Below are 26922 nucleotides of genomic sequence, written 5' to 3' on the forward strand. Positions count from 1 at the left end.
CTTATTTTTTTGCCAGTGTCCTGGATAACTAAGTTGCTGGCTAAATGATGTTCCAAAAAGTCATGTTCCTATGTGTTTTAATTACCACTGCCTCCCCACAAAAGGTAAATGAATTTCAAGAAGCCAAAAAAGGCCACAATTTCTAACCAGTCATGACTAAATAATACATAATGAACTATTTTATGTGATCATGAGAAACGTGTTACACTATTAACAACCTAGTCAACAGAAACTTATGGCTCCTAACTTACAGTGGAAGAGAAGGGCTCCATCCTCCAGATGGATGAGTATATGTCACACACTTGATCCAGGTTAGAAGTGCTACCAGCTAGGCCTTGCTCATAGACATTTCTGTGGGTTTTCTTCTTCAAAAAAATTATCTTAACCAATCACAGAACCACAGGAAGATTGGACAAAATCTAAAATTATGATCCAACATGCTACCTGCAATTTTAACTGCTAGGGAAAGAAAAATGGATTTTTCTTAGTTTGTTGGGAAAACAATTTATTAAAGGGCACAGAAGAATAATCATGCTTTTAAAAAGTACTCAGTACATTTTTTCTTTCAGTTTTGCTGATTTCAACAGGATGAGGTCCATTATTATTGCAATAGCCTATTTCAGGGGAGATAAAGGATTAAAGAACAAGTTGACTCCCATGGATCACTCCTGCTGGTCTTTATCAAATTGGGAACTGACTCAAGGAAAGTAACCTCACAGGTGTGCAATATGCCACTGGTTTAACTTTGATGTGGAGGACAGATTACATATTATAGGAAGGGTAAGGTAGACCTTAGGAAAATGTCTATGTCCTCTTTAAAGTCACACCATATGACAGAAACAATGGAACAGATTGCATCCTTTCTTGCCAGAAAGAGATTGTCAGAGGTCATTGTCCACCATTTTAAGTTGTCAATTACAGAATATATATTTAACAACCTATATTTTTTACAGGTTTATGCTTGTCTTTTTTCCTCTCAAGTGCTGTTTTTCATTAAGATCAAAATTTTGTTTTCCTTCAAGATATACTTATTTCAAACAAATACCAGATGGAGACAATATTTCCCCCCACCAATGTTCCAGTCTCATAAATGACCCACTTGATACTTTGAGTGATGTAGACTCTTATTTTCTGCTTATAGTGATTGCCGTGACACAAGCATATAAATTGAATACATTCAAATCTGAGAATCAACACAAGAAAACATTTACTGATGAACCATTTATTTGGACGAGACAAAAAAGTCTGCACACTGTTTTCTTTTATATAGAAAGTGAAACATTTCAAATATATTAGTTTTTCTTTTTTCAATAGAATTCATTTCGGTCCAGTCCCAGGAATTGCTTCTCATTTTAGGATTCACGTTTCAGTAACACATATGCACCCATTACAGCCAAAAGAGCATACTGTAAAGAAACACAGTGGAAATTATAGTGCTTGCTTCACAGTCTGGAAATAAATTTCGAGCCTATGAATATATTCTGAAAAACTCTGTTCATTAATGGTCTAAGAAAGGGAGTAAATGACCATCTCTTCCCCCGTGTTTTTATCCCCCAAATTAGGCACTAGATGTCATGCACGTTAAGGTAAAAGAACTATAAACATGTAGCAGGAATAAGAATCTAAATAACCAGTACTTAAAGACTAGCTGTAAATAAACCCTTTGTTCCTGAATGAGTGTCCGTTTGCTTTTTAACAAATCATTTCATAATATACTCTGAACCAAAAAAGAAAGAAGACAAAAAGGAAAAAATTCCAGATGATTTCCCTCCATTACTATCAAATAGTTTGCACATGAAGTTAACTGTTAGGTATTCATTTCTCTAAAGTTGTCTCTTTTGGTCATATAAATTATACAATTGACTACGTTTACACCTAAAAAGTGTTCCTACCTTGAATTTTGGATAATCATTCATGATTATGGTAACCATCCCCACATATGGCAAAAACCTAAGTTGAGAAATAAAAACAATAAAATTACTCACAGAACGTGAGCTCTAGGTTCAGATTTAGGAGTTAAATATTTCTTAGAGAATATTACTGAATGTTCAAAGATGACAAAGACTGCACAGGTGTAAATAAAGAAACAAGTCTCTGAAGGGAGTTTATTGGGTTAAAAAAAATCTTGTTTCAAAAACCAAAGCCAATTTTTAAATGAGTATGTAAACTCAAACTAACAATCTTCTCATCTTCATTGGCTACATTTACTACCACAAAATGGATACACATAATTTACTTGCTGCACAAATTAAGAAGGAAGTTTTTACAAATTCTATTTGAAATATCTTTAATAGAGAATTAAAGTTAACTATTCTACAGACATACTGCTATCACTAAAGCATCTGAGGCAGACAAAAAATTAGGATTGGAAAAAAAAAGCACTTTATTGGTTTAACTGACAAACAACCTTGTCTCTTTAGATGTGCTTTTCAGATGATGCTATAAAGTTCACAGATTAAGAATTGCCAATATAAGATCTGAGAGAAAGTTTGAAATCAAACTAACCAATGACAATGCTGGCAATTTAAAAAGGAATTGAAAAGTCATGTTTCCATGAAATTTTTCTTTTATTTATTCAGAAAGCATTTAAGTGCCTCTTTGCCTAGGCCTCTGCTAGGTACTGAAAATACTATGACAAAAACATCTGGGAATGGAGGTAAGAGGGATAAATAGAAAATATACAAGTAAATATAAAATAGTTTGGGAGAGAGAGGGAGAAGGAACTAGCAAATCATTAATATTTCTGAGAAATCACCCAACTTTCAATCACCTGGACAAACGGGGAACAGGATTAAGAGAAACTAATGGGTAATGTTCAGGTTTCGTTGAAGCTAGCAGCTCCAATTGTAGGTGCCAGCACAGGGGGAGGTGCCTGCCATGGCTCTGCAAAGGCTGTTAAAATCATAGGGCTAGAAGCCCTCAGTCAGCAGCAACTGTTCTGTGAGATGCCTTTTGTGTACAACATCTTACCCTTGTTTGTTGCCTTGGATTCTAGGAACACCAGCTTATCCTGATGTTTCTTATAGACAGACTGCTCTGTGGGCTCTGACTACAGTTTTCCCTTAACCCCATGGGAACAACACTTCTCTTTACATTCAGATGTGTCAATGTAGCTTCTAAAAATATGCAGAAGAGAGTCCCACATACTCTCCCTGTGTGTCTTCGAGGAGAAATGTTAGTAGATAGTAAAGCAGTCAAAAAAAAAAATCAAAGGGAAAAATAAGCACCAACTGAATAATCAATCTCTAGAAAAAAGCAAGAGTCTGACAACTGAGTGAGGGGAAACAGATTATGGATGAAGTCTAAAATTTTTCTTACACAGAAAACATCACTTGCTGTATTCAACTGAATAAAATTGGTCATAATCTATACAAGGAAGAATTTTAATACACAACTGAGTAAGAATTTTCTGACAGTGAGACTTAAACACAGAAAGCCTGCCAAAGGAGGCAATGGAAAAGTTTTCCCTGGAAATCTTTTAGCCTAAGATATATTCTCTTCTGGTTGAGATGGCTAAGATGTGGTCTTGCTTGATAGCAAAGGGATCAAGTAGATGACATTCATGTCCATCTGAGTCTCTACACCTACCTTTAAATTAGTTTGTCTTCTTTCCTAATAAAGTGAAAAATGCTTGGGGAAAAATATTTTGGACTGGATCTGTGATTTCACTGGCAGAGAAAATTTTTGGTGAGGCAATTCCTCTGCCAATGTAGACTGGCACTTGTTCAGCTTAGACTCTTGGAGAGACTGCCTGGGGCACTGAGTGGGTTAAGTGACTTGCCCAGGGTCATCCAATCAACATGTCAGGGTAGCATTAAACCTAGATCTCTCTGACTCTGAAGTCTCTATCCACTTTACCACACTACCTCTCTCAAAATTAGAATTTCAAAAAATTTCATTAATCTGACTTCAGGTAAAAGAATACTGCCTAGTTCCTTTTCCTCCAAAGTAAGCTGTTGAAATTTCCCCCTAAAATAATAACAAATCACTGTAAATACCAAGATAAATAACCTCTGGAGTGCAAGTATATCTCTGAAAAAGAATTCAACCTGGAGCACAGAAAATCGATTTGGGTTTGGTTTAGCATCAGTCCCTGGGAAGTTCTGATAAGTTTTATTTTGTTATTATGGCACAAAACTGGATCATCTGTTATACTCAAAAATTCAATCTCACTGTGGCCAAATCATTTTCTGCGTCACTGAAACCACTAAGTATAAAAACAAATTCCTTACCCTCTTGCTCTTCCTACAACATCCTTCTTTTCTAGCCAGTTTTGACCTTCTTTGTACAAACCTCTATCATCAACTTCATTATTATCTCCTTTGGTCAGAAATTTAACATTTCCATTGTCTCTGAAAGGCAAAAGGACATCAACTCGTAAATAAGTTTCAGTATGATTAAAAAATGAATTTAGATGTACACTAAAGTCATTCCATAGGATGAGATCCAGAAGCATTGGTAGAGTGGTCATGAGGAAAATTTTGAGTGGTCCACAAGAGACATACCTATTTGATGGTACCCTGATTGTATGCAAAACTTTAAAAAATTAACCTAAGTCATAAATACTACTTACTCCCAAAAGAGTGTTTAATAGTTTATAAAGCACTTTCTCCACAGCCCTTTGAAATGATGCAAATATTAGTATTTTTATTGTACAGGTGAGTAAAACTGAGTCTCAGGAGGTTGTGACTTGCCCAAAATCACCCAAGACTCAAACTCAGGTCATCTGACTCCACTGCACTCAAGCCACCTCTCAGGCAAGATTCAACTGAAAACATGGTATGATCAAATTCTGAAATACTTCATGAATCTTTAACAACCAAAGAATATTACAATTCGGGGGGGGGGGGGGAAAGTCTCTTAAAGAAACAATGAACTGTCTGCATACCAAGCAATCAAGAATTACTACTGGTTAAAACTCACTGATATTATATTCTGCAATAAGGAAAATAATGGTACCAAATATGCTCTTTTAAAAAAGTTCTATGAATTCCTTATGCTATTATTCAAACATATGTGTGTGTGTGTGTTTATATATATATATATATATATATATATATATATATATATATATATATATACACACAGAGTCTTATGAAATTGAGCAGTGTAAGAGAACTAGATTAGGCTCACTGCATGCTTAAATCCCAGCAAATGGTTAGTGATCCCTACACTAACAACTTAAAATTCAAATCAGTCAGCATTAGACACTGATTTAACATTACGTGTAGGCCTTTGAGCACTTCACCTGCCTTCCACACACCCCTACATATATACTTATTTATTCCACTGACAAGTAACAAGTAATTACAGAAGGCTTAAGTTGAAGTAGAAACCAGTTGACAGTTTGGTGTGGTTCAGAAGAAAGTCTCTAAGCAAATAAAGAACAAGAAAATTATGACATTTTACGTATCACATTATTATGGAATATAATCTGCCAAACTCTGGGCATATAGTGTGACAAATCAAACAGATCTGAGCACTGAGTTCTTCTCAATTCTCCTCTTTTACTTGACATTGTACAATGTGCTACTTCCCTCATCACAGAATACAACGGTGTAAAACTCAGGATGCTGGAAAAGAACACTAATGGCATAAAGCCAGCATGTTTAGACAGAGGCTCTACAAATGGGATCAATTCTGAACATTCTAAAAAGACACTGAGATAGTCTAGACACTAGAAGTACAAAACTGCCAAATTAAATAGCTATAAAGTCTTTTAAAAAATAAAACAAATGAAAAAATGTACAACCACTATTAGATAACATTAAAATCCCCATAAGAATTTGAAACTATATCAAACAGCAAAAAATTGATTTGGACTACTGGAGCCTACATTGGAAAAAGAAACCAAAAGAAAAAAAAGCATAGTAATTGAGCACATGAATATAAATTACTGGAAATTATTACTTCCAACTGTGAACAATTTTCACCTGCTAGTAATTAAAAAACAAAATTACAATAAAAAGTAATCAAGACCATTAGCTATATAAAGACTGAGCAAATTTCTTCCTTTAGCAAATTAAAAAGTATTTAGCAAACACCTCCCAGAGTATATTTTAACTACAAATGTAGGCTTAGAATATATTAGTCATTTTAAGGAAGTCACTCAGGATAGAAGCATCAAGATTTTTGGAAGCAACTGATAGACTGGAACCCTAAAATATGAAATAAAGTTTTACTCCATTATTTTAACAATATGTTGGATTTATACTTCATCACATAGGCCTTAAAAAGCAAATTAAAATTATCCATTTTGCTTCAGAAAAAATCAATAACCAATATCGGTAAGGTATCATTGTTAATCAGAAATGAGATCTCTAATTCGAAATGAACATGTGAACTGGAAATCAATGCTTCTAATTCTCAAAAACCATTTCTATATATTATAAGAATATTTAAAGGGAAAACAGGTCTATTTGTTGAAGGACATCAGAATTTCAAAATGAGGCAACTCCAATTATATGACCAAACAGGGACTCAAAGCAAGGGAATGAATTAGGTATGAGAAGAAGTATTTTATTTGGGGGATACTTCATAATCTATCAATCATTCAGTAAGCATTTATTAATCATCTACTATGTGCAGGCACTGTGTTTGGTACTAGGGATACAAAGACACAAATGAAACAGTTCCTGAGCAAAATAAGTTGATTATTTCGCTATGAAATATTAAAAGAATAAGTCTTCTGTTTGAGGTGATCATTTGAGTGTTTAAGAAATAACTTCTGACATCAAAACAAGATTTGTTTTGCAAAGGGATAGAATGTTCCCTTAAGAAGTGTGTATGTGTGCACGCGCGCATTGCATTATTATTGCATTAATGTGCTGCTTCCCTCATCACAGAACACAGTAGAGTAAAACCAAGGCTGTTGAGAAAGAGGTAACAACTAGTGGCATAAAACCAGTATGTTAGGAGCGAAGTTTTACAAATGGGACCAATTCTAAACATTTTAAAAAGACATTGAGATGTCTAATATATATATATTCATATCACATATGATTATGTGTATATATTTATTCAAAAGACTTTACATTTGCACATCATTTAAGTTTTCAAAGTGCTTCCTCGTGAATAATCTCATTTGGTTCTCCCAACAATACTGTGTATTATTGTCATCTCAGGTTCACAAAGGCTACAGTGAGTGACTTGCCCACAGTCAAGGAGTCAGGATCTGGCAGCAGGAGCAGGGTCACAAACCAGGTCTTTTGATTCCCAGTCTAGCAGTCTTTCCACTGCACTTGGCTGACTCTCCAATTATGAACCAAGAAATAAGGAAACACAAAAAAAGAATTAAAATTGTCATTACTTTTCATGAACTTTGATGACTCTGTGAACTATAGGAATATCTCTTCCTTCAACTTTAAAAACAACTATTTCACCAGCTCTAATGGGATCTTCCCGGAAATTTGTTAAAAACAGAAGGTCTCCTCTATGAAATGCTGGCTCCATACTGCCACTAAAAAGAAACACAAAATAAACACAGGTTTTACATTATGCTATCAAAATGAACAACATTTCAATTTACACAAAATAATATAGACATGCCAATTTAGGTAGAAATTACTTTCAAACAAAGCCATGTATAATCTATAAATCAATAATGCTACCAAGTACATGTTCCTGTTCATTAAAAGTTATAACTCTTTCCCTCCCCCTCCCCCAAAGTGATAATCCCAGTATAAAGTTAAACATAAAAAAGAATTCTCAAACTCGAGTATAGAAAAGATCATGGGTACTTCCTGCTATGATGAACTGAAGATAAGTCTTGCTTTAGATAGTAGCTCCTCCTTGATTCCTAGGAAGATAGAAGCCCTGTGGCAGATCAAGTTCAAGAATACATACTTCTGAATCTTTATGGTAGAGCCTCTCATTTTCAGCTTTAATAACTCAGTCTTTTTCCGGCTGATTCTATTTCATTTAGAATCAGAATGTTTTAATTGGATGGGAGTATTCCCTCCATTTAACTGATGAGAAAGTAGACCCCAATAAATTAATGAACATTAAATATCTACTATGTGCCAGGCATTATATTAGATGATGGGGTTACAGAGACCAAAAATGAGAACAGTTCTTCCCCCTCAGAGAGCCCAGAGACTTATTCAAGGTCAAATAGTGGCAGAGCTGAAACTAGAACCCAACTTGCCTGACTCCCAATTCTAGAATTCTTGCTAACACCAAGCCCAAAAGGGCCAGATTTTCTAATTTTGAAAGTGAAAGTTAAATCTACTATGTGACACTCTCTATTAAATCCCAGTGTTGGTTGGGTTAGAATAACTCATCAAATTTCTTGATCCTTTCCTATTCCTGGTATCCTCCTTCCCAAAACTACCTTGCATATATTTAATATGTATTCTATATATACTTATTTGTGTACATATTGTCTCCCCTCAGTGGAATGTAAGCTTCTTGAGGACAGGTCCTGTTTCATTTTTTTCTGTGTATTCTCACCACCTAGCACAATGCCTAGAACATAGTACGTGCTTAAAAAATGCTTGCTGACTGGCTGGACTGAAGTAGAACAGGTACTGGGTGGGGAGGGTGGGGGGAAGGGGAGCAATATAGGGTAGAATTCTAAAGGAAGGCTGTGATTCTGTAGCAGAGATGCCCAGGTGGTGACAATGAAAACTGATTTATGCAACAGCAAACTCTTCTGTTTTGAGGACTGCCAAAGCCTCTTTTTTATTATGCCTTACTCCTCTCTCTAGCACATTCCCTTCAAATATTTATTGGCCATATAATGAATGCAAACTCCCTCTCATTAAAGAATTTATAATCTAGCTGGGAGATAGACATAACAAGACAGCATTATAGTGCACTGTATTATTAAAATGACAAATGGGTTACAAGGACAGTGAGTACAATTGACAGTCAAAAGGGGGAGGCATCAGGGCAGGAGATGACACCTGAGCCAGGTCCTGATGAATAGGTAGCTGGCTACCAGACAACAACTCACACTTTTATGTTCTAATACTAACAAAGTGTGTTCCTCACAATAAACCAGTGTAAATATTATTCTAATTTTGCAGAAGTGGAAATGGAGGCTCAGAAAGTTTAAGTGACTTACCAAAGGTCATATAGTAGTTACTAAATGGCAGAATTAGAACTCAAACCAGGTCAGAAACAAAGAGACCATGCCAAGTCAAGTTAGGAAACAGAGGAAACAAAGTCACAAAGGTAAAAATGAACAAGATTCTCCTGGGAGGCTGTGAGTAATTGGTAGAAATAAGCCATTTGTGAAGGGGAACAAAAGGAAAAAAGGCTGGAAAAAAATCTACCTAAGTTGGAATAGTAGGTAGCTTTGATCACCACTCTATTCAGTTTGTACTTTTAAGCCATGAGTTAAGTTTTTTTAAAGCAGAATTCCCTGCCTGACTCACTTAGGAAGAGGGAAGGGAATAGGATCAGCACACGGAAACCCAGTAAAAACTGAGCAATCACTAGGTATCCCTCACAAATCATTTTTCTTAAATAATAATAGAAATGCTCACTGCAGCAATATTTCCATATTTAAAAATGTGAAATGTCTAAAGTTAACTAAGCTAGTGAAAGGTCAAATTATAAAGGCCTCAGAAAACAGTTCCTCCTAAAAATTTTTTAAATTGAAATTATGGTTTCTTTTAGAATATTTTATTAGTTGTTCTTACACTGCTACACAGGCTTTCCTGGTTAAAAAAAATCCAAATTTTAAAAACTTTAGATTTAAAGTGTCTATGTAACCTTATCTACCACATGAGACTATTACTATTCTTATACCATGCAGACAAACTTTCTGTACAACTTCCCTTTACAAATGTTAGATGCATTTTTGTCTCATGGCTCTGCCATTTTCACAAGAAACAGAAGTAGGCCCAAATTACTGATTAACTGTCAACTTCTCTCATTTTTCACCAAGTACTAAGTGATAGATACTGAATTCAATAAGTTTTAAGTTTTTTCCTTTTCTTCCCAAGACAGTTTTTTGAAAATCAGTTCTTTCTGTACCTGCTGGACACTGTGTAGGAAAATAAGTTCAGAAACCACAGTAACTTTCCTGTGTTTGACTTTATTGTCGGTTTCTTCTGTTTAAGTTTGTCTTCTCAAAATGTCAAAAAAAAAAAAGCATATACAGCTCCAAAACCAAGAATATTAAAAGAGAATTCAATGAGGAAATTAGTAACTATCATTTGAATACTTCAATCTGAATATTTTAAAATGTGACAAATCTAATTTCATTAGAAAATCAAGTTATATATATAACAAGTTATGTAACACGGTTGGTGTGAGAAAAGTGCTTTCTGAATCTTAAAAGTATTTGTGAGTAATTATTAATTACTACATGTTTATACTGCTAAACTAGCAAAGTGACTTTAGAACACTATGATACAATTTTTAAAAAGAAATAGTTATATCTCATTTACCCCCAAAACTTCAGGAGTTTCTTCCATTCTTCCCTTTCTCACTTGAGTGGACATCAGAAGACCTGAGTTCTAGTTTTGACCTTGCTTCTCTAAGTACCCATGTAACCTTGGGCAAGTCACTAGGCCTGTTTCTTTATTTGTAAAATGATAGCATAGATCTGGGGCGGGCAAATGATGGCCTATGGGTCAGCAGATCAAATTCTGCCTCTGCCAGTTTTGTATATGGTTTGGAGGGCTGGACTTATTCCTGGTCTAGATGATCCACAATTCCCTTCCAACTCTTAATCTAAGATTCTTTTCATGATCTCACAATTCCCATAACTTTTTCATTTCCAGAGAGATGTGCCCTCAATGGCTGCCAAAAGTCAGAATAAGCTTGCTCACAAAGCCTAAGATAAAGCAACAGCATTACTAGCGTATTTGGAATGGGGATATTACAACAATTCTTGGTTGTGAAACATGGTGATATATGATTTCCTTTAATATCAATGATTACTGAACTTTTTATCATGTATGAATTTATGGTTAGATGAACACAGTCCAATGTTAAATTAGCAAAGCTTTTTAATACACAGAATACTTATAAAAAACATCAAAAAAGCTATAGAAGAAAAGTATATTTGTGTATGAAATTTGAAAGAATGCTATTGAAATGTATTCTCTTAAGGCAGAGGAAATTCAGTTGGAAACATCAGAACTTTTTTAAAAGTCCATATTTTTTTTTTTTAATTTGAATGTGAGGGGAAGCTTGGTGGCACAGTGGATAAAGTACTGGTCCTAGATTTAGGAGGACCTGAGTTCAAATCCGGCCTCAGACACTTGGCACGTACTAGCTGTGTGACCCTGGGCAAGTCACTTAACCCTCACTACCCTGCAAAAAAAACCCCAAAAACCAAAACAAAAAACTGTTGCCTTATTTACTGTGTAAAAACATCACCAGTTCAAAACAAAGTATTACCCGGTTTTCAATTTTTATATGAATTTAATGAACACCATAAATGTTTTAAAGACAATTTCCATATACAAAACAGAACAGAAAGAGGGTTATAAGTGAAACCAAGAATCTCTATTTCATACAGCCTGCTTTTAAATATATAACAAATTCAATGTTATTTTCAAAAGCTGTTGTGCCTATTTATATTTCTTTTTGACCTTCTTTCTCTTTACATCTGTGTATTATTAATAAAGACTTTAAAGCATTGTAAGATCACCATTAACACATGTCTACCCTTAACTACAAAACTTTTCACTGAAAGCTAGATAGGAAAACATGAAATATTTTCCAAATAGGTTCCAAAAAGTACTATTGAAAAGGACTTTGTTTCATTCAATTAGTTACAAAATTCATAAAGTTGATATAATTTGGAAAACTTTTTATTCAAGCACTTATGTTTAGACTACCATAAAACACAAAAGCATTAATAATATTAATGTGACAATGAGTAAAGAAATTATTGTGGAAGACATACCTCAAAACCACCACAATTGGGCTTTCGCTCCCAGTGACAACTATCAAGCCTTTCCATATCATCAGAGCAGAAGATACAATCATGGCAAAGTTTAAAACCTGGTAATACAGCTGTGGAAAAAAAATAAAAACAAAAAGAATTCTGAGGAGTTTTCTAAATAAAGCAGAAGAGACATATATGCTTATAATGAACTAGTTCTGAATATACATTTAAAAATAAGCTGAACAACTTCTCCAAAGGGATTTCCTTGGCCCAAGAACTGGGCTCAGAGAGACAAGGGGATCTGGAAGTGGATTACTAAGTAGATGTCACTAAGTGAAGAATCCTCACCCCTTTACCTCACAAGGTCTTCCAAGGTCTTCAAAGTCTCCCATTATGTTTTAGGGAAACAGAAGCACTTAGAGCACATCTTACTCATTTTCTCCTCCTCTGGTTCAATCTTAGAGGAAAAGATCTATTTCAATCTGTGTCAAAGCTCCCTCCTCTTCTCTATGCCCTTGATCTCTGGTCTCCTTCAGGACCATGCACTCATTTTCAAACATCTCCCTGTTTACAGGCTACTTGCTCTAGAAACATACTCAGATTTACTCCATCCTTAAAAACCTTTACTTGACCCTTCCATTCCCTCAAGCTGTTACCCACCCATTTCCCATCGAATCTCTAGAAGGGCATCTACACTTGTTGCCTACACTTCCACATGATCCACTTATTCTTCAAAGTCTTTTGACTTGTCTTTCAATACCACCACTTCAAAGGTTACCAATGAGTTGACTGCTGAAGGTGATAGCTTGTTCTCTAGTCCTCATGTCACTTGAATCCTCTGTAGATTTTTTTGGAAGGTGGGAGCCTAGGTCTCCCATTTTCTCCCAACCTGGTCATGCTGCGGCTATTCACAAGCCTGAGCTCCCTACTGATCAGCTTGTTAACTTTCACCAATTCCATTCTGACCTGGCCTAGTGCACCCCTGCTTGGGCACCCTCGCTGATCCTGCTTCTGGGGCTCACCATACTGGTGTCACACTCAGTGCACACATCTGATTGGTTCAGCCCACTGCAATGTTGGCCATCTCCTTCCTCCAGGACATTCTTTCTTACTTGTCTGAAAACTCCTTTCAATCTCTCCTCTCTCTAAAGTGACACAATGCAGAGAACCCTGGGCCTGGAGTTAGGAAGACTTGAGTTCAAATCTGGCCTAAGACACTTATCAGACCCCTGAGCAAGTCACTTAACCTGCTTTTCTCGGTTTTCTCAATTGTAAAATGGGGGTAATAATAGCACCTACCTTCCAGGGTGATTGTGAGGCTCAAATGAGAAATTTATAAAAAGTGCCTAGCACAGTGCCTGGCACTTAGTAGGTCCTATATAAATTATTATTCCTTCCCTTCCCTTCTCTTTCTTTCTTCTCTTCCATGGTGATCTCCTCAGTTCTCACCTATATGTCCAGCCCTAATCTTTCTTCTTAACCCCTTACTTGCATCATCAGTTGCCTTCTGGCCATCTCATTCTTAATGTCCCATCAGCACCTTACAAAATGGAACTTATATTCTGCTCCTCCCCCAAACTTTTGTGTTTTTGTTCAGGATACCACTATCCTCCTACCCAGATCTGTAATCCTGCAATTACCTAAGACTCTTCCCTTTCCCTCATCCCCCTATAGCTAATGAGTTGCTAAGTCTACCTCTACAATCCCAGCTCAGGATAGCATAAGTACTTCCCTGAACTATTTTAATAGCCTCCAGATTAGTTCCCTTCTAGTGTCTTACTAAATTACTAAAACTTATTAATATGTCTCTAATGTATTCTCTAAACACCTGACAAATTAACTTATTAAGACATAGGTCTGACCTAGCTATGCCTTAAGTCTTGACTCCTCTTCAGCGATTCCCTCTTTTTTTGGGGTGTGGGGGGGAGAGTCAATGAGGGTTAAGTGACTTGCCCAGGGTCATGCAGCTAGTAAGTGTCAAGTGTCTGAGGCCGAATTTGAACTCAGGTCCTCCTGAATCCAGGGCCGGTGCTTTATCCACTGCGCCACCTAGCTACTCCAATGATTCCCTCTTGATACAAGAATACAATACAAATTTGGGGCTTTTAAGGCCTCCAGTTATTGATCTGATCTACCTATCTAGACTTATTTCATATTATTCCCTTTCTCAGACTTCGGGGGTAGGGGGAAGAGAGAGTGGGAGGAAGAGGAATAAGACAATAAATAAAATATATTGTTACTATATGTCAGGCACTGTGCTAAGCACTTTACATATATTATTTCATTTTATTTTCACAACAATCCTTCAGGGTAGGTTATGGTATTCTTCCCACCTTACAGTTGAGGAAACTAAAGCACAGAGGTATTAAGTGAGTGGCCCAGAACACAAGTGAAAAATGACTAAACAACAACACTCTGTTCAGACCTTTCTTGTGCATTTATAATAGTATAATTTGTCCAGGGTCTCATAGCTGGTGAGTGTCTAAAGTGGGATTTAAATGCTATCTACTATATAACCAACCTGGCCACACTGGATTATTAGCTATTTCCTAAACTCAACATTTCATCTTCCCAAACACACATCCCCAAATCAGAATGTTCTCCCTTCCTTATTTCAGTCTCTTAAAATCTTTATCGTTCAAATTCATGTCTGCTCCTCCCCCACCCCCACCCCCACCTGTTAGTTTCCTTCCCTCTCCTCAAATTACTTTGGATCAACTAATCTGTGTAAAGGTGGATCATCTGTGTCAATGTTCTTCCTAACCATAGAATATAGGCTTCTCAAAGATGAGCTGTTTTAGTTTTCTTTTCTTTGTATCAAGGGCTAGACCTAAAAGTTCTGAGAAATAACATCAGAAGAATTCCAGTATTAAAAGATGGGTTTCTTGGGGCAGCTAGGTGGCGCAGTGGATAGAGAACCGGCCCTGGATTCAGGAGGACCTGAGTTCAAATCCGACCTCAGACCCTTGACACTTACTAGCTGTGTGACCCTGGGCAAGTCACTTGACCCCAACTGCCTCACTTTTAAAAAAAAAAAAAAGATGGGTTTCTGCATCAAGGAATGGCTTGGGAGCCACACAAAGCACTTTGCAGTTTCCCAAATGTGATCTTCCCTGCTTTCCTCCTAGTTAATTCTGGGCCCAGCTCAATGTCCATGTGGAATTTATAATAAGATTACTATAATTTTCAAATCTTTATGATTTTTTGTAAGGGTTGGCATAGGAGAGAAAAGACATTCCTTATAAAATCCAAATTTGAATCTCCACACAACATTCTACTCTTGACTGTCACAATCAATAGGGTTTGACTTGGTTTAAAAAAAAGCAACACTTTAATAACTGGAGAAAAAAATGCTTAATTAAATATGAACACCAGCGTCATCTTTGCCCTTTCTCCTAGCATATGATTATCTCACAAATTAAAATTAAAAGAGTATCCAAATAAAGAAAATAGTATGTACTTTTGTTTCCTCAAATGTACTGTATATAAAGCTCTGTTCTAAACTTTGCTTTTCATTAATTTAGACTTAATTCATTTAAATGTTCCCCATAATTGATTATAGGAAGGATATAGGTCACAGAATTTGAGAACTGAAAAAGGACCTTAAAGGTCACCCCTCAATTTATATATGAGGAAATAGAGACTCAGAGAGAGAGAGATTATGGAGCTTGCCAGAGGTCCCACAACTAAGCAGCAGCAGAACAAGGATTAGAATTCAGGTCACCTGACTCCTAATGCAATGGTCTTTACACTATGCTTGCAACATAAATATGAAATTTGTTTTACTTAAGACTATTTGCAGAAAACAGTTCTTTCAGGACAAGCAAAGCCAAAGAATTTTAAAATATAGGGTAAAAATGAAAGGTACACTGTGATGATCTGACATGGCTCTTTCCTTTTAAAGCATTTATGAATCATAATTCCTATCCTAATAATAATAACGATCATTTTAGCCTTGGATAAAATGATTTCATTTCGTTTGCAGAATAACTTAGATCATGACATGCTTGTAATTAGTGTATTTCTGCTTAGGGCTATGATACCTCCATAAATGTAGAGAATCACAGTATTTTAAATACACTAAAGCTTCTAAATAATAATGCCCTTGGGAATGGAGAGGAATAACATGTTATGGGTTACCCCATATTATAACGAGGCCAATATTCAATAACTAAGCCCCTTTGAATAACCTACAAGCTGGACCCAAACTCTATACTGAAAAGTGCTATAAAGTCCAAAGAAGTTAACTTTCTCAAAATCACTTAACTATGAGATGTGAGGCAAGACAGTTTTTTGGGACCCAAGTTTCCTTAGTTACTTAAAAATAAAGGGTGGGGGCAGCTAGATGGCGCAGTGGATAGAGCACCGGCCCTGAAGTCAGGAGTACCTGAGTTCAAATCCGGCCTCAAACACTTAACACTTACTAGCTGTGTGACCCTGGGCAAGTCACTTAACCCCAATTGCCTCACTAAAAAATAAATAAATAAATAAATAAAGGGTGTGTGTGTGTGTGTGTGTGTGTGTGTGTGTGTGTGTATAACTTTAATTTAACAAACAAAATTATTCAATTGAACAAACATTAGGTGCCCACTATGTGTAAGGCACTGCATTAGGCACTAGGGATATTTCAATTGGCTTACACATCTCCACATCTTTTTTACCCTTTTTTACTCCTCACTACTTCCTTCCCTTTTCAATCCCCCTCCCCACAAGTTTCCCATAAAAGGTGCAATAAATGTGCTGTAAGCCTTTTTATAGGGAATGGGATCTTAACCTGGCACATATGAAGTTTAAAAAATATATATTTTGATAACTATTTCTAGTGCAACTGATTTCCTTTGTAGTTCTATGTTTTATTTTACACATTTGAAAACATTGAGAAGGGATCCCTGGGCTTCACCAGACTGCCAAAGAGGTCTATGACCCTAGAAAGGTGAAAAACCCTTGCTCAAGGCATTTTAATATTTCTTAAGTACCAGTACAGTACTTGAACTGCCCTTCCATATATAATCCCTGAGCTAGGACTGGCCTACCTCCTTTTCTAAGATATCTTTTACTGTGCTTATTGATTCCAAAGGATCACTGGCTATCTATTACAGCCCATTTATGCCCAATGAATATTTTTCTACTAACCTTTAAGCAGCCTACAATTCTGATTTTTTCAGTGTAATGTGTTCCATAAATCAGTCATATGTTATCATTGTAAAAATACTTGGTGTTAAAATGATGGTTTTTTGTTTAATCAGTGAAAGCACTGAGCAATTTTCTAAATGCAATCCTGCCTACTTTATTCTTCTTATTCAATTTTGGGCCTAGCTCACTATCCAAGATACATGCAATAATGAATCAATTCTATTAGCTGACCATCCAAATGCCTAGATCAAAGGCATTTTTCAACCATATGGCTTTGCCTAGTTGTACTATTAAGATCCCCTTTGCTCATTCTAGATTCCAGCCAACCCAAACATACTACTTCTCCTTTCCTTAACCCGTCCTGCCCTTTTCTGCCTTTGTACATGATACCCCAGCCAGGGAATGGTTTACTTCCAAATCTCTGTCAAAATCCTTCTCTTCCTTCAAATTCAAGTAATCTACTCCATGAAGCCTTCCCTGATGCCCCCCTCAACTACAAGTGTCCTTTTGCCTTCCTAAATTCCTCGTAGTACTGTTTAGGGAGCAGCTAGGTGGTGCAGTGGATAGAGTGCTTGCACTGAAGTCAGGAAGACTCGTTTTCCTGAATTCAAATCTGGTTGTTAGATACCTACTAGCTGTATGACACTGGACAAATCACTTAACCCTGTTTGCCTCAATTCCTCACCTGTACAATGAGCTGAGCAAACCAAACACTCCAGTATCTTTGCCAAGAAAACACCAAAAAGGGTCACGAAAAGTCAAACAAAACTGAAAAACTAAATAACAACACTCTGTTTAGACCTTTCCTATGCATTTATAATGGTATAATTTGCACCATACATCCGAATTAATGAATGAAAGGACCTATCTGCATCTGTCGGGATCCACCACCATTAAGGGCACACTCCCTGCTTGCTTCTGGACTGCTCACACCACGTGGAAGAGATAAGTCAACCCTATTCCTTCCAGGAATAAGGAAGACCACCAAGCTGTACCATCTGCTCTGCCAATGTCTCCAAGTCCTCTGTGCCTTATCATCTGCCTTGCTTCTATGCCGTGCAATTCCTCAGCATCATGATCCAACATACTTTTGTAATCCTAAATACCCTTGGCCTTACCACCTGCCCCTCCACAGCACTCTGAAGGCTTTTGGACCTCTCTATCTGCCCTGCAGCCCACAGTCCTTTCATGTGTTTTGTCTTTGAATGAATGAATCCTCTGGGAAGAATTGTCTTACTTTTTCTATATGTATCCTTAGAGCTTGGCACAGTGCTTGGCCCACAGTTTAGTCAATATGTTTTCACTCATTTTATTTGTGTAGTTATTTATCTAGTCTTACCTACTAGAATACAAGTTCCCTGGGAACTGTTGATGAATGGAATATAATTACTTGAACGTATGACCAGAAAAGGAGGTGGCCTGGTGAGGTAATGAGAATGAGAGACAACAGATGGCTAGCTCCAAAGGAAGACATACTGTGAGTTGGTCGACAGATCCTCTGAAAAATTTGTGGAAAAACATGGACAAGTATGACAAGAGAGATGAGGAGGCATAGATGGATTGCCATCTGCCCTAGTGGAGGGTCTACAGATGGACTGCCAGCTGTGGTGGTGGAGGGATACCCATCCTTTCCATAGATAAGGAGATTTAATTGGAAAATGCTTCAGGGCACTTTTAAATGAAGTTTGCTATTTCTGAGGTAAATTTTCTAAATCCTTTGTGCCCATACTAATTTAATTAAACAACATTTAATGCAACAAACATTTATCAGATGTCTTCTAAGATGGTCACTTGCAAGACACTGTGCTAAGCAATGGAAATACAAAAACAAAAACGGAACAGTCCCTGCCCTCAAGGAACTTACATTCTACTGGGGGGAAAATAGGTATGCAAGTCAAGAAATACAAAGTCAAGAGGAAGGAGGCTAATAACTGGAAAAGAGGGAGAGAAAAATTAGGAAAAGCCAAAGGTAGGAAGTGACACCTGAGTGATACTTGCAAAGCCATAGATTCTATGAGGCAGAGGTAAGGAAAGAAATTCACTGCTTCAAAGTCATGGAAGGAGAAGATGGAATGCCATGTATGGGGAGCAACTACAAAGCCAATTTGACTGGAGTGGACACTACTTGAGGAGAAAATAATATGAAATAAGACTAGAAATGTAGGTGGTAGTCATATTGTCTACAGTTTTAAATACCAGGCCAAAGTTTGTTTATTTTATCCAAGACACAACAAGAAGCCACTGGAAATTTTTAAGCAAGGCAATGACATGTTTAGATCTGTGTTTTAGGCCTATCAATTTGGCAGCTGTGTAGAGGATAGCTTGGAAGCAAATTCTTATTTTTAGCCTCTTATTTGGCAAAAGCATCATGTAAAGAATTTATTTTTTCCCTGATTTTTTCTTCAGCTTGAAATCTTGAGGGAAAATAAAACCAACTAAAAATTATTTTCTTTGAGCAAAATAACCCAAGAGTAAGATGTTGACCTGAAACTTAGCATCCTGTTTAGCTGGTGATTTCTTTGGTTTATTTTGTGCACAACACTTCCATGATCAAAACAGAATTCAATATCAGAAGTAAACTTAATATCAAAGATGACATGTTAAGTGTCTAAAAATTTTAAACAAAAAATTCTGTCTACAGTTAATGTCAACTGAGGAGTAAAAAAATGACAGCAACTGATTACCAAATGTACTTTTTCAGATGCCTCAGCTAAAGTACTTTTTTCTTTCCTCCAAGACAAAGTGGAAACAATGAGAAAAGAATGGTCCCTTTATAGCAGAGAAAGTAGTTCCAGGTTAAGCATGCACTATTTAGTAGATTTTGGAAGGCAAAAGAAAAAAAGGGATCTCAAGTAGGAGGATGTGTCCAAAGAACAAGCATCAGCTGGCAGCAGAAGCTGAAATTCTGAAGAAATGAATGTTTTACAATTTTTAATGAGGAAAAGAAGCACAATGAGCAAACAACAGAGTTAGCTAGCAGACAAGTGGGAAAATAAGTCAGGGGTTAGTTAGGGTGAAAGCATTTCAGAAGGTCAGGCCCTCTTCCAGGCTGCAACTCTCAACACCTCATTTTAGAGGATTTATTTTTTTAACTATCCAGGATTACCATAATGACAGTTAATAATGCAATCCTAAATTCGTGAAGGATTTTTGTTGATAATATCAAAGAGTAGGAGAATCAGTCAGTTTTTTGAAAATGTTCTCTCTTAAATTTAGTTACAGCTGTCATGGCAGCCAAGCAGCTCACAGATACCTTGAAACATCCAGGTGCCAAAACATATTTCATAAAATAAATAACAACACTTCCCATGACATGTTATGCAATTCTACCTAGATAAATGTGGTACCTCCACTGAAGTCCTTTGATGACCATTAAGATATACTGGTGACCCCCCCCCCCCAAATTCTTTAAATGCTATGCCAGCTAAATGTGATTTCTAGCTGGACCTACCAAACTAGAATGGCTTACAACATAGGCCCAGCAAGAAAATGTTAGTCTGTTGTCCAATGGGCATCCTAATTAGGTTCACTGAGAGACTCATTGGATATTTGTCCACCACGTAATGAATTTTGGGAGGCCAGAGCAACTCATTAAACTACTTACTAAGGCATATATGTATGTATGTATATGTACATATATATGCAGAAATATATACACATATATCTATTATGTATATATATTCAGTATCTAAACACACAGATAAATTTGCTTACACACAAAACTAATGTATAGAGTACTCAGATTCTTGAATTAATGAAGTAAATGTAGTACATGTGGCCAAAGAAGAAGTCATATTCTTCCATCATTCATCATTCCTGCCTTAGATGTACTGAGGCAGCTTATCAGACTGTAACTCCTGAAGGAACTTGAGATAAGGACATTATGGTTCTAAGTGCAGAGAAATGTATGTGAGTAAAAGCACTATTGATACATGTCTCCTGACTAGGAAAGTAGTAATACAATTCATCAACAATCATTTTTATCTATACACTAGATTCTGCCACAGTGCAATATAGAAAAGTCCAATTCATATTTGCAATACAGTTACAGGGCTGCAAGGGTGAGTAGATGTAAGCCATTCTCTAGTCAAGGGTCCATAAATAGCTGTATTCTCCTCCTAGAACATGCTCTCAAAGTCTACTGAACTTCAAATGGTCCTTCTTTGACAAGGCAGACCACAACACCACCTGTCTTGAGGGTCTAGCACAGCAAAAACCATTATGGGCAACAGTACATCAATGACTAAGCTTCAAATTCTTTCTTAGTGGTCACTGTCCCTGGCATATAACAAAGACTATGATTTTACCAGTACCTCTCTCTAGTCTGTAACTTCAATTTGGATTTGTAAATTGTATTACTATGATTTTTGTGGTTGTTGCAATGTAACATAGCTGAAAGAAGTCTCAGCTTGCACTAGCTAAGGACTGGAAGGAAGCAATCTGACAAGACTATCCAACTTGGGGTATGGGAGGGAAGGAGTGGGGATGAAGGGTACAGACACAGACAATTAGCTGAAATGTCTAATGATTTCTTAAGCGTAACCACAGTACACCAAAGGAACTATGCATACTCATTTTACTCATTTTCCATGTGTGCAAAGAGCTCTCATGTCTGCTCACTCTAGATTGCTACATTTGTAATGGGTTTCAGTTCCATTTGTCGTCTTGAGTATAAAATAGCATAAGATTTGTGGTTCAAGAGTCATTCAGGTTTGTTTACAATTCTGACAACTCACCAACTCCTGGCTAGACTTTACATATGTGGAAGTATGCCCTAAACTGGGAAGGAGGGGGAAGGGGCTGAGAGGTTGCCGCTATTTCACAAATAAGCACATCAGCCAGGTAGCCTTTAAAATACATAAATTGTTTATTTCTCTATGTCAGTTTCCTGTTCCTTTTTCTTTGATCCAAACAGACTTATTTTTCATTTAAGTCAAATTGAATTATTGGAGGTAATGGCCAAAAACTCACAATTTAACAACACTATCAATATGCCTACACCCAAAGAGATGTAATGATTGGAATGATGCCACCTACTGGAGACTTGCTGTGGGAAAGCTCCACCATGAGGAAAATGCCTCAGAGGCATTGTGGCTTTTCCTTGGCGTCAGGAAATGACATTTACTCATGGGTGCTGTCTATCAAGGCTACCAGCCAATCAACTTGAGAAGCCTCCTATTTTCTGGGAGGAGACAGGAAGGAGGAAAGGGAGCCTGCGCAGAGAGCTCTTGGGCTTTTGGGTTCCTGACTTGGTGGTGGTGGCGGCAGAGGACTTCACAGGAAATTTGAGGAAAGATAGGAATGCCAGGCTGTTAGAATTCTGTTCTCAATCTTTTTCTTTCTATTTTCCAATAAACCCTTAAAAACCTAAACTCGTTTTATCAGTGATTTTAGTCAGTTTCCCCCAAAAACTGGGGGAACAGATTAGAATCCACATTTAGAATCTTAAATTACACAGAGAGAAAGAATAGGTCCCATCTTATTTTTTTTTAACATGCTACAACAGTGAGTAGTAAAAAACTACTCAAGAATAAGTAAGGCAATAATTTAATGTTTAAAGAATCAATGTTTAAAATAGAATTCCCTAAACTTCCTTATTCCTGGTGAAGACAATACCATCCTTTCAGTCACCTAGATTAGAACCTTGGAGTCACCCTTGATTTTTCCTTCTCCCTCATACCGCATATCCATTCAGTTGCCAAATCTTGTCAGTTCTACTTCTATAACCTTTCTTGGATCAATCCTTCATGGCCACCATACTAGTTCTGGACACTGTCTCATCTTATGTGGACTTCAACAGTCAGTTGCAGGACTTCCAATCCCTCCCCTATACAATTCCATCTTCTAAACAGCTGCCAAAATAAACTTCCCTAAAAATAAATATGACCGTGTCATTCTCCTAAACGAGGACTCATTATTGTAGCTCCTTATGGTCTGCAGGATAAAATACAAACTCCTCAGCTTAGTACTTAAGCTACTTCACAGAATGGCTCCAGTCTACCTTTTTAGATTTCACATTATTACACTCAATGCCCCAAGTAAACTGGCCTACTTGTTTCCTAAACTTAGCATCTCTTCTCCTGATTTGTTCATGCCTGGAAAAATAATTTTAAAAAATAAATAAAAATTAAAAAATATATATATATGTGTGTGTGTGTGTACACGTGTACATGTATGTGTATCTGTGGATGTATGTATGCAAATATGTGTATGTAAATACTTCCTCTTCATTTCTACCTCTTTGAATCCCTATACTACTTAATGTGCCACCAAGATTCTATGAAAAGCCTTCTGAAGCCCCTTTTGTACTTGTTCCTTTCTCAAATTACCATGTATATACTTATCTGCTTAAATATTGTGTCATCCCCACTCCACCTCCTTTCCCACCCCCACCTGTTATTCATTTTGTATTTGTATCCCCAGAACCTAGTACACAGAGTAAGCAATTAATAAATGATTGTTGAATTGAATATGATTTAACAAGCTCATGACATGAGTTTTCAGCCTAAAAACTTAGTCATTCTGAAGAGATTCCTTTGAGTAATCATTCATCATTGGGCCAGGCCCTTACAATTCAAAGTTAACTATAGAACAACGTGCAAGTAAGAAGGAGACCAATTCTTGTTCCTGACCTGTTCACAGAAGTGGTGATTAATTTTCACACCATGGATGTAGTCAGGATCAGAGAATTTCAAAGGTAAGAGGGACCTTCAAAGTTATATAGCACAACTTCCCTCTCAATATAGAAATCTCTTCTATAAGTAGTTCAGATTTTAAAAACCATGAAAGACTGAACTAGGTCGCTAGCAGTACAAAGGGAGAAAGAGTCAAGTGATTCAATTAAATTCAACCTATTAAATGAACAGGTGTTTATTAAACAACATATATTTATATATATATAATATATAAATAATGCAAGCCTTGGTACACAGGCAAGGCAATGGACATAGAAATATGGGGAGTGGGGCACCCCCTATAGTCTGCCTTTAAGATGGTTACAATCTAAAAGGGGAAATTGGACGTGTACAAAGAAACATGATATGAAGTAGAATATAATAAAGGCAAAGGAGAAATCCAGACAAAATGCTCTAAAAGAATTTAAGAAGGGACAGTTCTGACTTGGAGGAAAGTTGGAGTTTGACAGAAAATTTCAGAGGATATGAACTACCATACTCCAATAAGTAGGCAGGAAGATGGAATACATTCCAATTACAGGCAGGAGGAGGGATGAGATACAGAAGTGTGAGAGTAGTTAAGTTTAACTCGAACATGGTGCATGCCTGAAATTTAGGTTGAAGACTTGGCTGAATGGGGGGTGCGGGGGTGGGTGGAAGAATGGGAAGGCAGGGACCTGACAGCTATTCTGTCTTTAAATATTTGAAGCATCATCGTGAGGAAATGGGATGAGACTCTAACACAGATCATAACAGTGCGTTTGAAATACTGACAGAAAGATCAGTCACAAGGTGGCCCAACAGTATCATATCTAAGAATAGCAAAAACAGCAAAGAGAAGTAATCAGAGAAACAATTAGGTACTGGTTAAAAAATAGTGCTTGATCAGTGGAACAGATTAGGAACACAAATGACCTATAACAGCCTAGTGTTCAAAAACCTCGAAGATTCCAACTACTGGAGTAACAACTCACTATGACAAAAAAAAGCTAGGAAAATTGGACAGTGTATATCAGCACTTCATACCATATATCAAGATGAGTTCCAAATGCATGTGACCTAGATATAAAAAGTCAAATCATAAACACATTAAAGGAACAAGAAAGAAATGACCTTTTTATCTATGGACAAGGGGAGGGTTTATGACCAAGCATGGCATTGAGAGGATCACAAAAATAAAACAAACAATTATGAATACATGGAATTAAAAAGTTTTTGCACATACAAATCCAATGCAGCTAAAGTTAGAAGGTAAAGTTAAGTGGGGAAAAAAATCTTTGTAGTAAGTTTCTCTGATAAAGCTCTAATTTGCAAGACATATAAGAAAATATTAAAATTTACAAGAATAATAACTATTACCTAATTGATAAATGATCAAGAAATATGAACTGGCAGTTCTCAAAGGAAGAAATCTTAGCAATACATCACCACAGGAGAAAATGCTTCAAGTCACTAAAATAATTTGAGAAATTAAAATTAAAGCAACTCTAAGCTCACATCCATCAGACTGGGGAAGTTAACAAAAAAATGACAAATGTTGGAAGGCCTTTGGGAAAACAAACATAATGACTTATTGTTGTTGAAGCAATGAATTGGTCCAGCCATTCTGGAAACAATTTGGAAGTATGCCCAAAAAGTTACTAAGTTATGCATTCCCTTTGGTCCAGCAATACCACACTAAATTTATATCCCCAGAGATTAAAGAAAGAAAAAAAGGTCCTATATATACAAAAACATTTACATTTGTTCTTTTTATAGTGGCAAAGAACTATAAAGTAAAGGAACGAATTGTGACAAATCAAACAGAATTTACTGTACTGTAAGAGAAACACCGGAAGGCTTGTTTGAACTAATGAAGAGTAAAATGAACAGAATCAGTAGAAAAATTTATACTCTAACAACAATGAAAAAAATAAACAATTTTGAAAGACTTAAGAACTATTATCAACAAAATGATCAATCGTGATTCCAAATGGTTGATGAATGCAATCCACCTCCTGACAGAGGAGTGACTGACAGTATTAAGAATGAGACATTTATGGACATGGCCAATACGGGAATTTGTTTTCCTTGATTATGTACTGTTGCAAGGAATCTGTTTTTCTTGTTTCCTCTATGTGTGTAGGTGTGGGTGGGTAGGGGGAGAGTAGGAGGGAGAAAAAAAATGCTTGTTAATTAAAAAACAAAATAAAATTTATTTATTAAAAACATAATTCAACCACTGTTTCTAGTTCTTCCCCTTTGGCCCAGTAGAATAAGTTTAATAAGTGCCACAGGGCACTCTTCAAATGCAGGGACTCGGAAATCATGTTCTTCCTCAAATCTTCTCTAGTAAATTAAACTTTTTTTTTTTTTGTAACTGATGCTCATTCATGGTGGAAAGTACAATGTCCTTCTTAAAATGAGAATAAGAGCTTGGGAAGAAGGTTAGGGCTTAAGATATACATTTGGAGTCACAATCACCTACATAAAGAGATAAGGATCAAGGACAGGGACATGGGTAGCACCTACATTTGGTGTAGACAAGACGAAAGAGGTATGAAGCCAGAAGCATCAAGGCACCCTTTATTCCCCACCTCCCAGTGCCGAGTATGGTGCTTGGCACACAGATCAGCCCCCCTGCAAAAGTTAGCTGAGTTGATCCTGTCCCCTTATATTACAACAAACTGTAAGATGCCTGGGGTAGGGGCAATGCCTAATCTAAACTTATCTACCTCAGAGTTTACACACAGCAGGGGCTTAATAAATGTCTGATAAGTAAACGGGTACTGAAGAGTGTGCCAGAAGGAGGAACCCACTTAGCCAAGAAGCTACATGCCTCCCACCCCCACCCCAAGTCTGCCAGTCTCACCCCCACAGGTAACGAAAGGTGGGCTGCCCTTCACTTTCCCTCCCTTCCAGGTCTCTGCCCATCATCCCCGAGGCTGCAGTTCACGCGGAACCCGCGCGCTCCCTGGATCCCCAACACCCCCAGGCCCGGCCCAAGCCCCCGGCCTCGGCCCCCGCCCCGCCCCGGGCCTCCGGTTACCTGCCGCTTGTTCATCTTCCTTAAGTCCCCGAAGATGTCCATGGCGGCTTCCCGAAGCCGGTCCCCCGGGACACCGCGTACCACAGGGAGGAAGAAGGGGGCCGAGCAGGCAAGCGGGCTCCGGGCAAGGGGTTGTTACCCGAGCAACGTCCACACACCTGCCTGGCGCCCCCTTCTCCCTCCCTTCCTGCTTCCTCGCCGCCTTGTCCGGACCGCGCTACGGCGAGTCCGTGGGA

General features: G+C 37.2%; 1 protein-coding gene across 1 annotated transcript; it reads right to left on the reverse strand.

The window, feature by feature from the left end:
• Window positions 1–1206: 1206 nt before the first annotated feature.
• On the reverse strand, window positions 1207–26922 carry SEC11C (SEC11 homolog C, signal peptidase complex subunit). The gene is made up of 6 exons (XM_043971520.1): window positions 26687–26922; window positions 11870–11979; window positions 7310–7459; window positions 4233–4352; window positions 1893–1950; window positions 1207–1406 (listed from the first exon to the last, which is right to left on the reverse strand). The coding sequence occupies exons 1-6, from the start codon at window positions 26726–26728 to the stop codon at window positions 1353–1355; spliced, it is 534 nt and encodes a 177-aa protein (XP_043827455.1). The 5' UTR covers window positions 26729–26922; the 3' UTR covers window positions 1207–1352.

The sequence above is a fragment of the Dromiciops gliroides genome, chromosome 1 (assembly GCF_019393635.1).
Source record: "Dromiciops gliroides isolate mDroGli1 chromosome 1, mDroGli1.pri, whole genome shotgun sequence".
Classification (NCBI taxonomy): domain Eukaryota; kingdom Metazoa; phylum Chordata; class Mammalia; order Microbiotheria; family Microbiotheriidae; genus Dromiciops; species Dromiciops gliroides.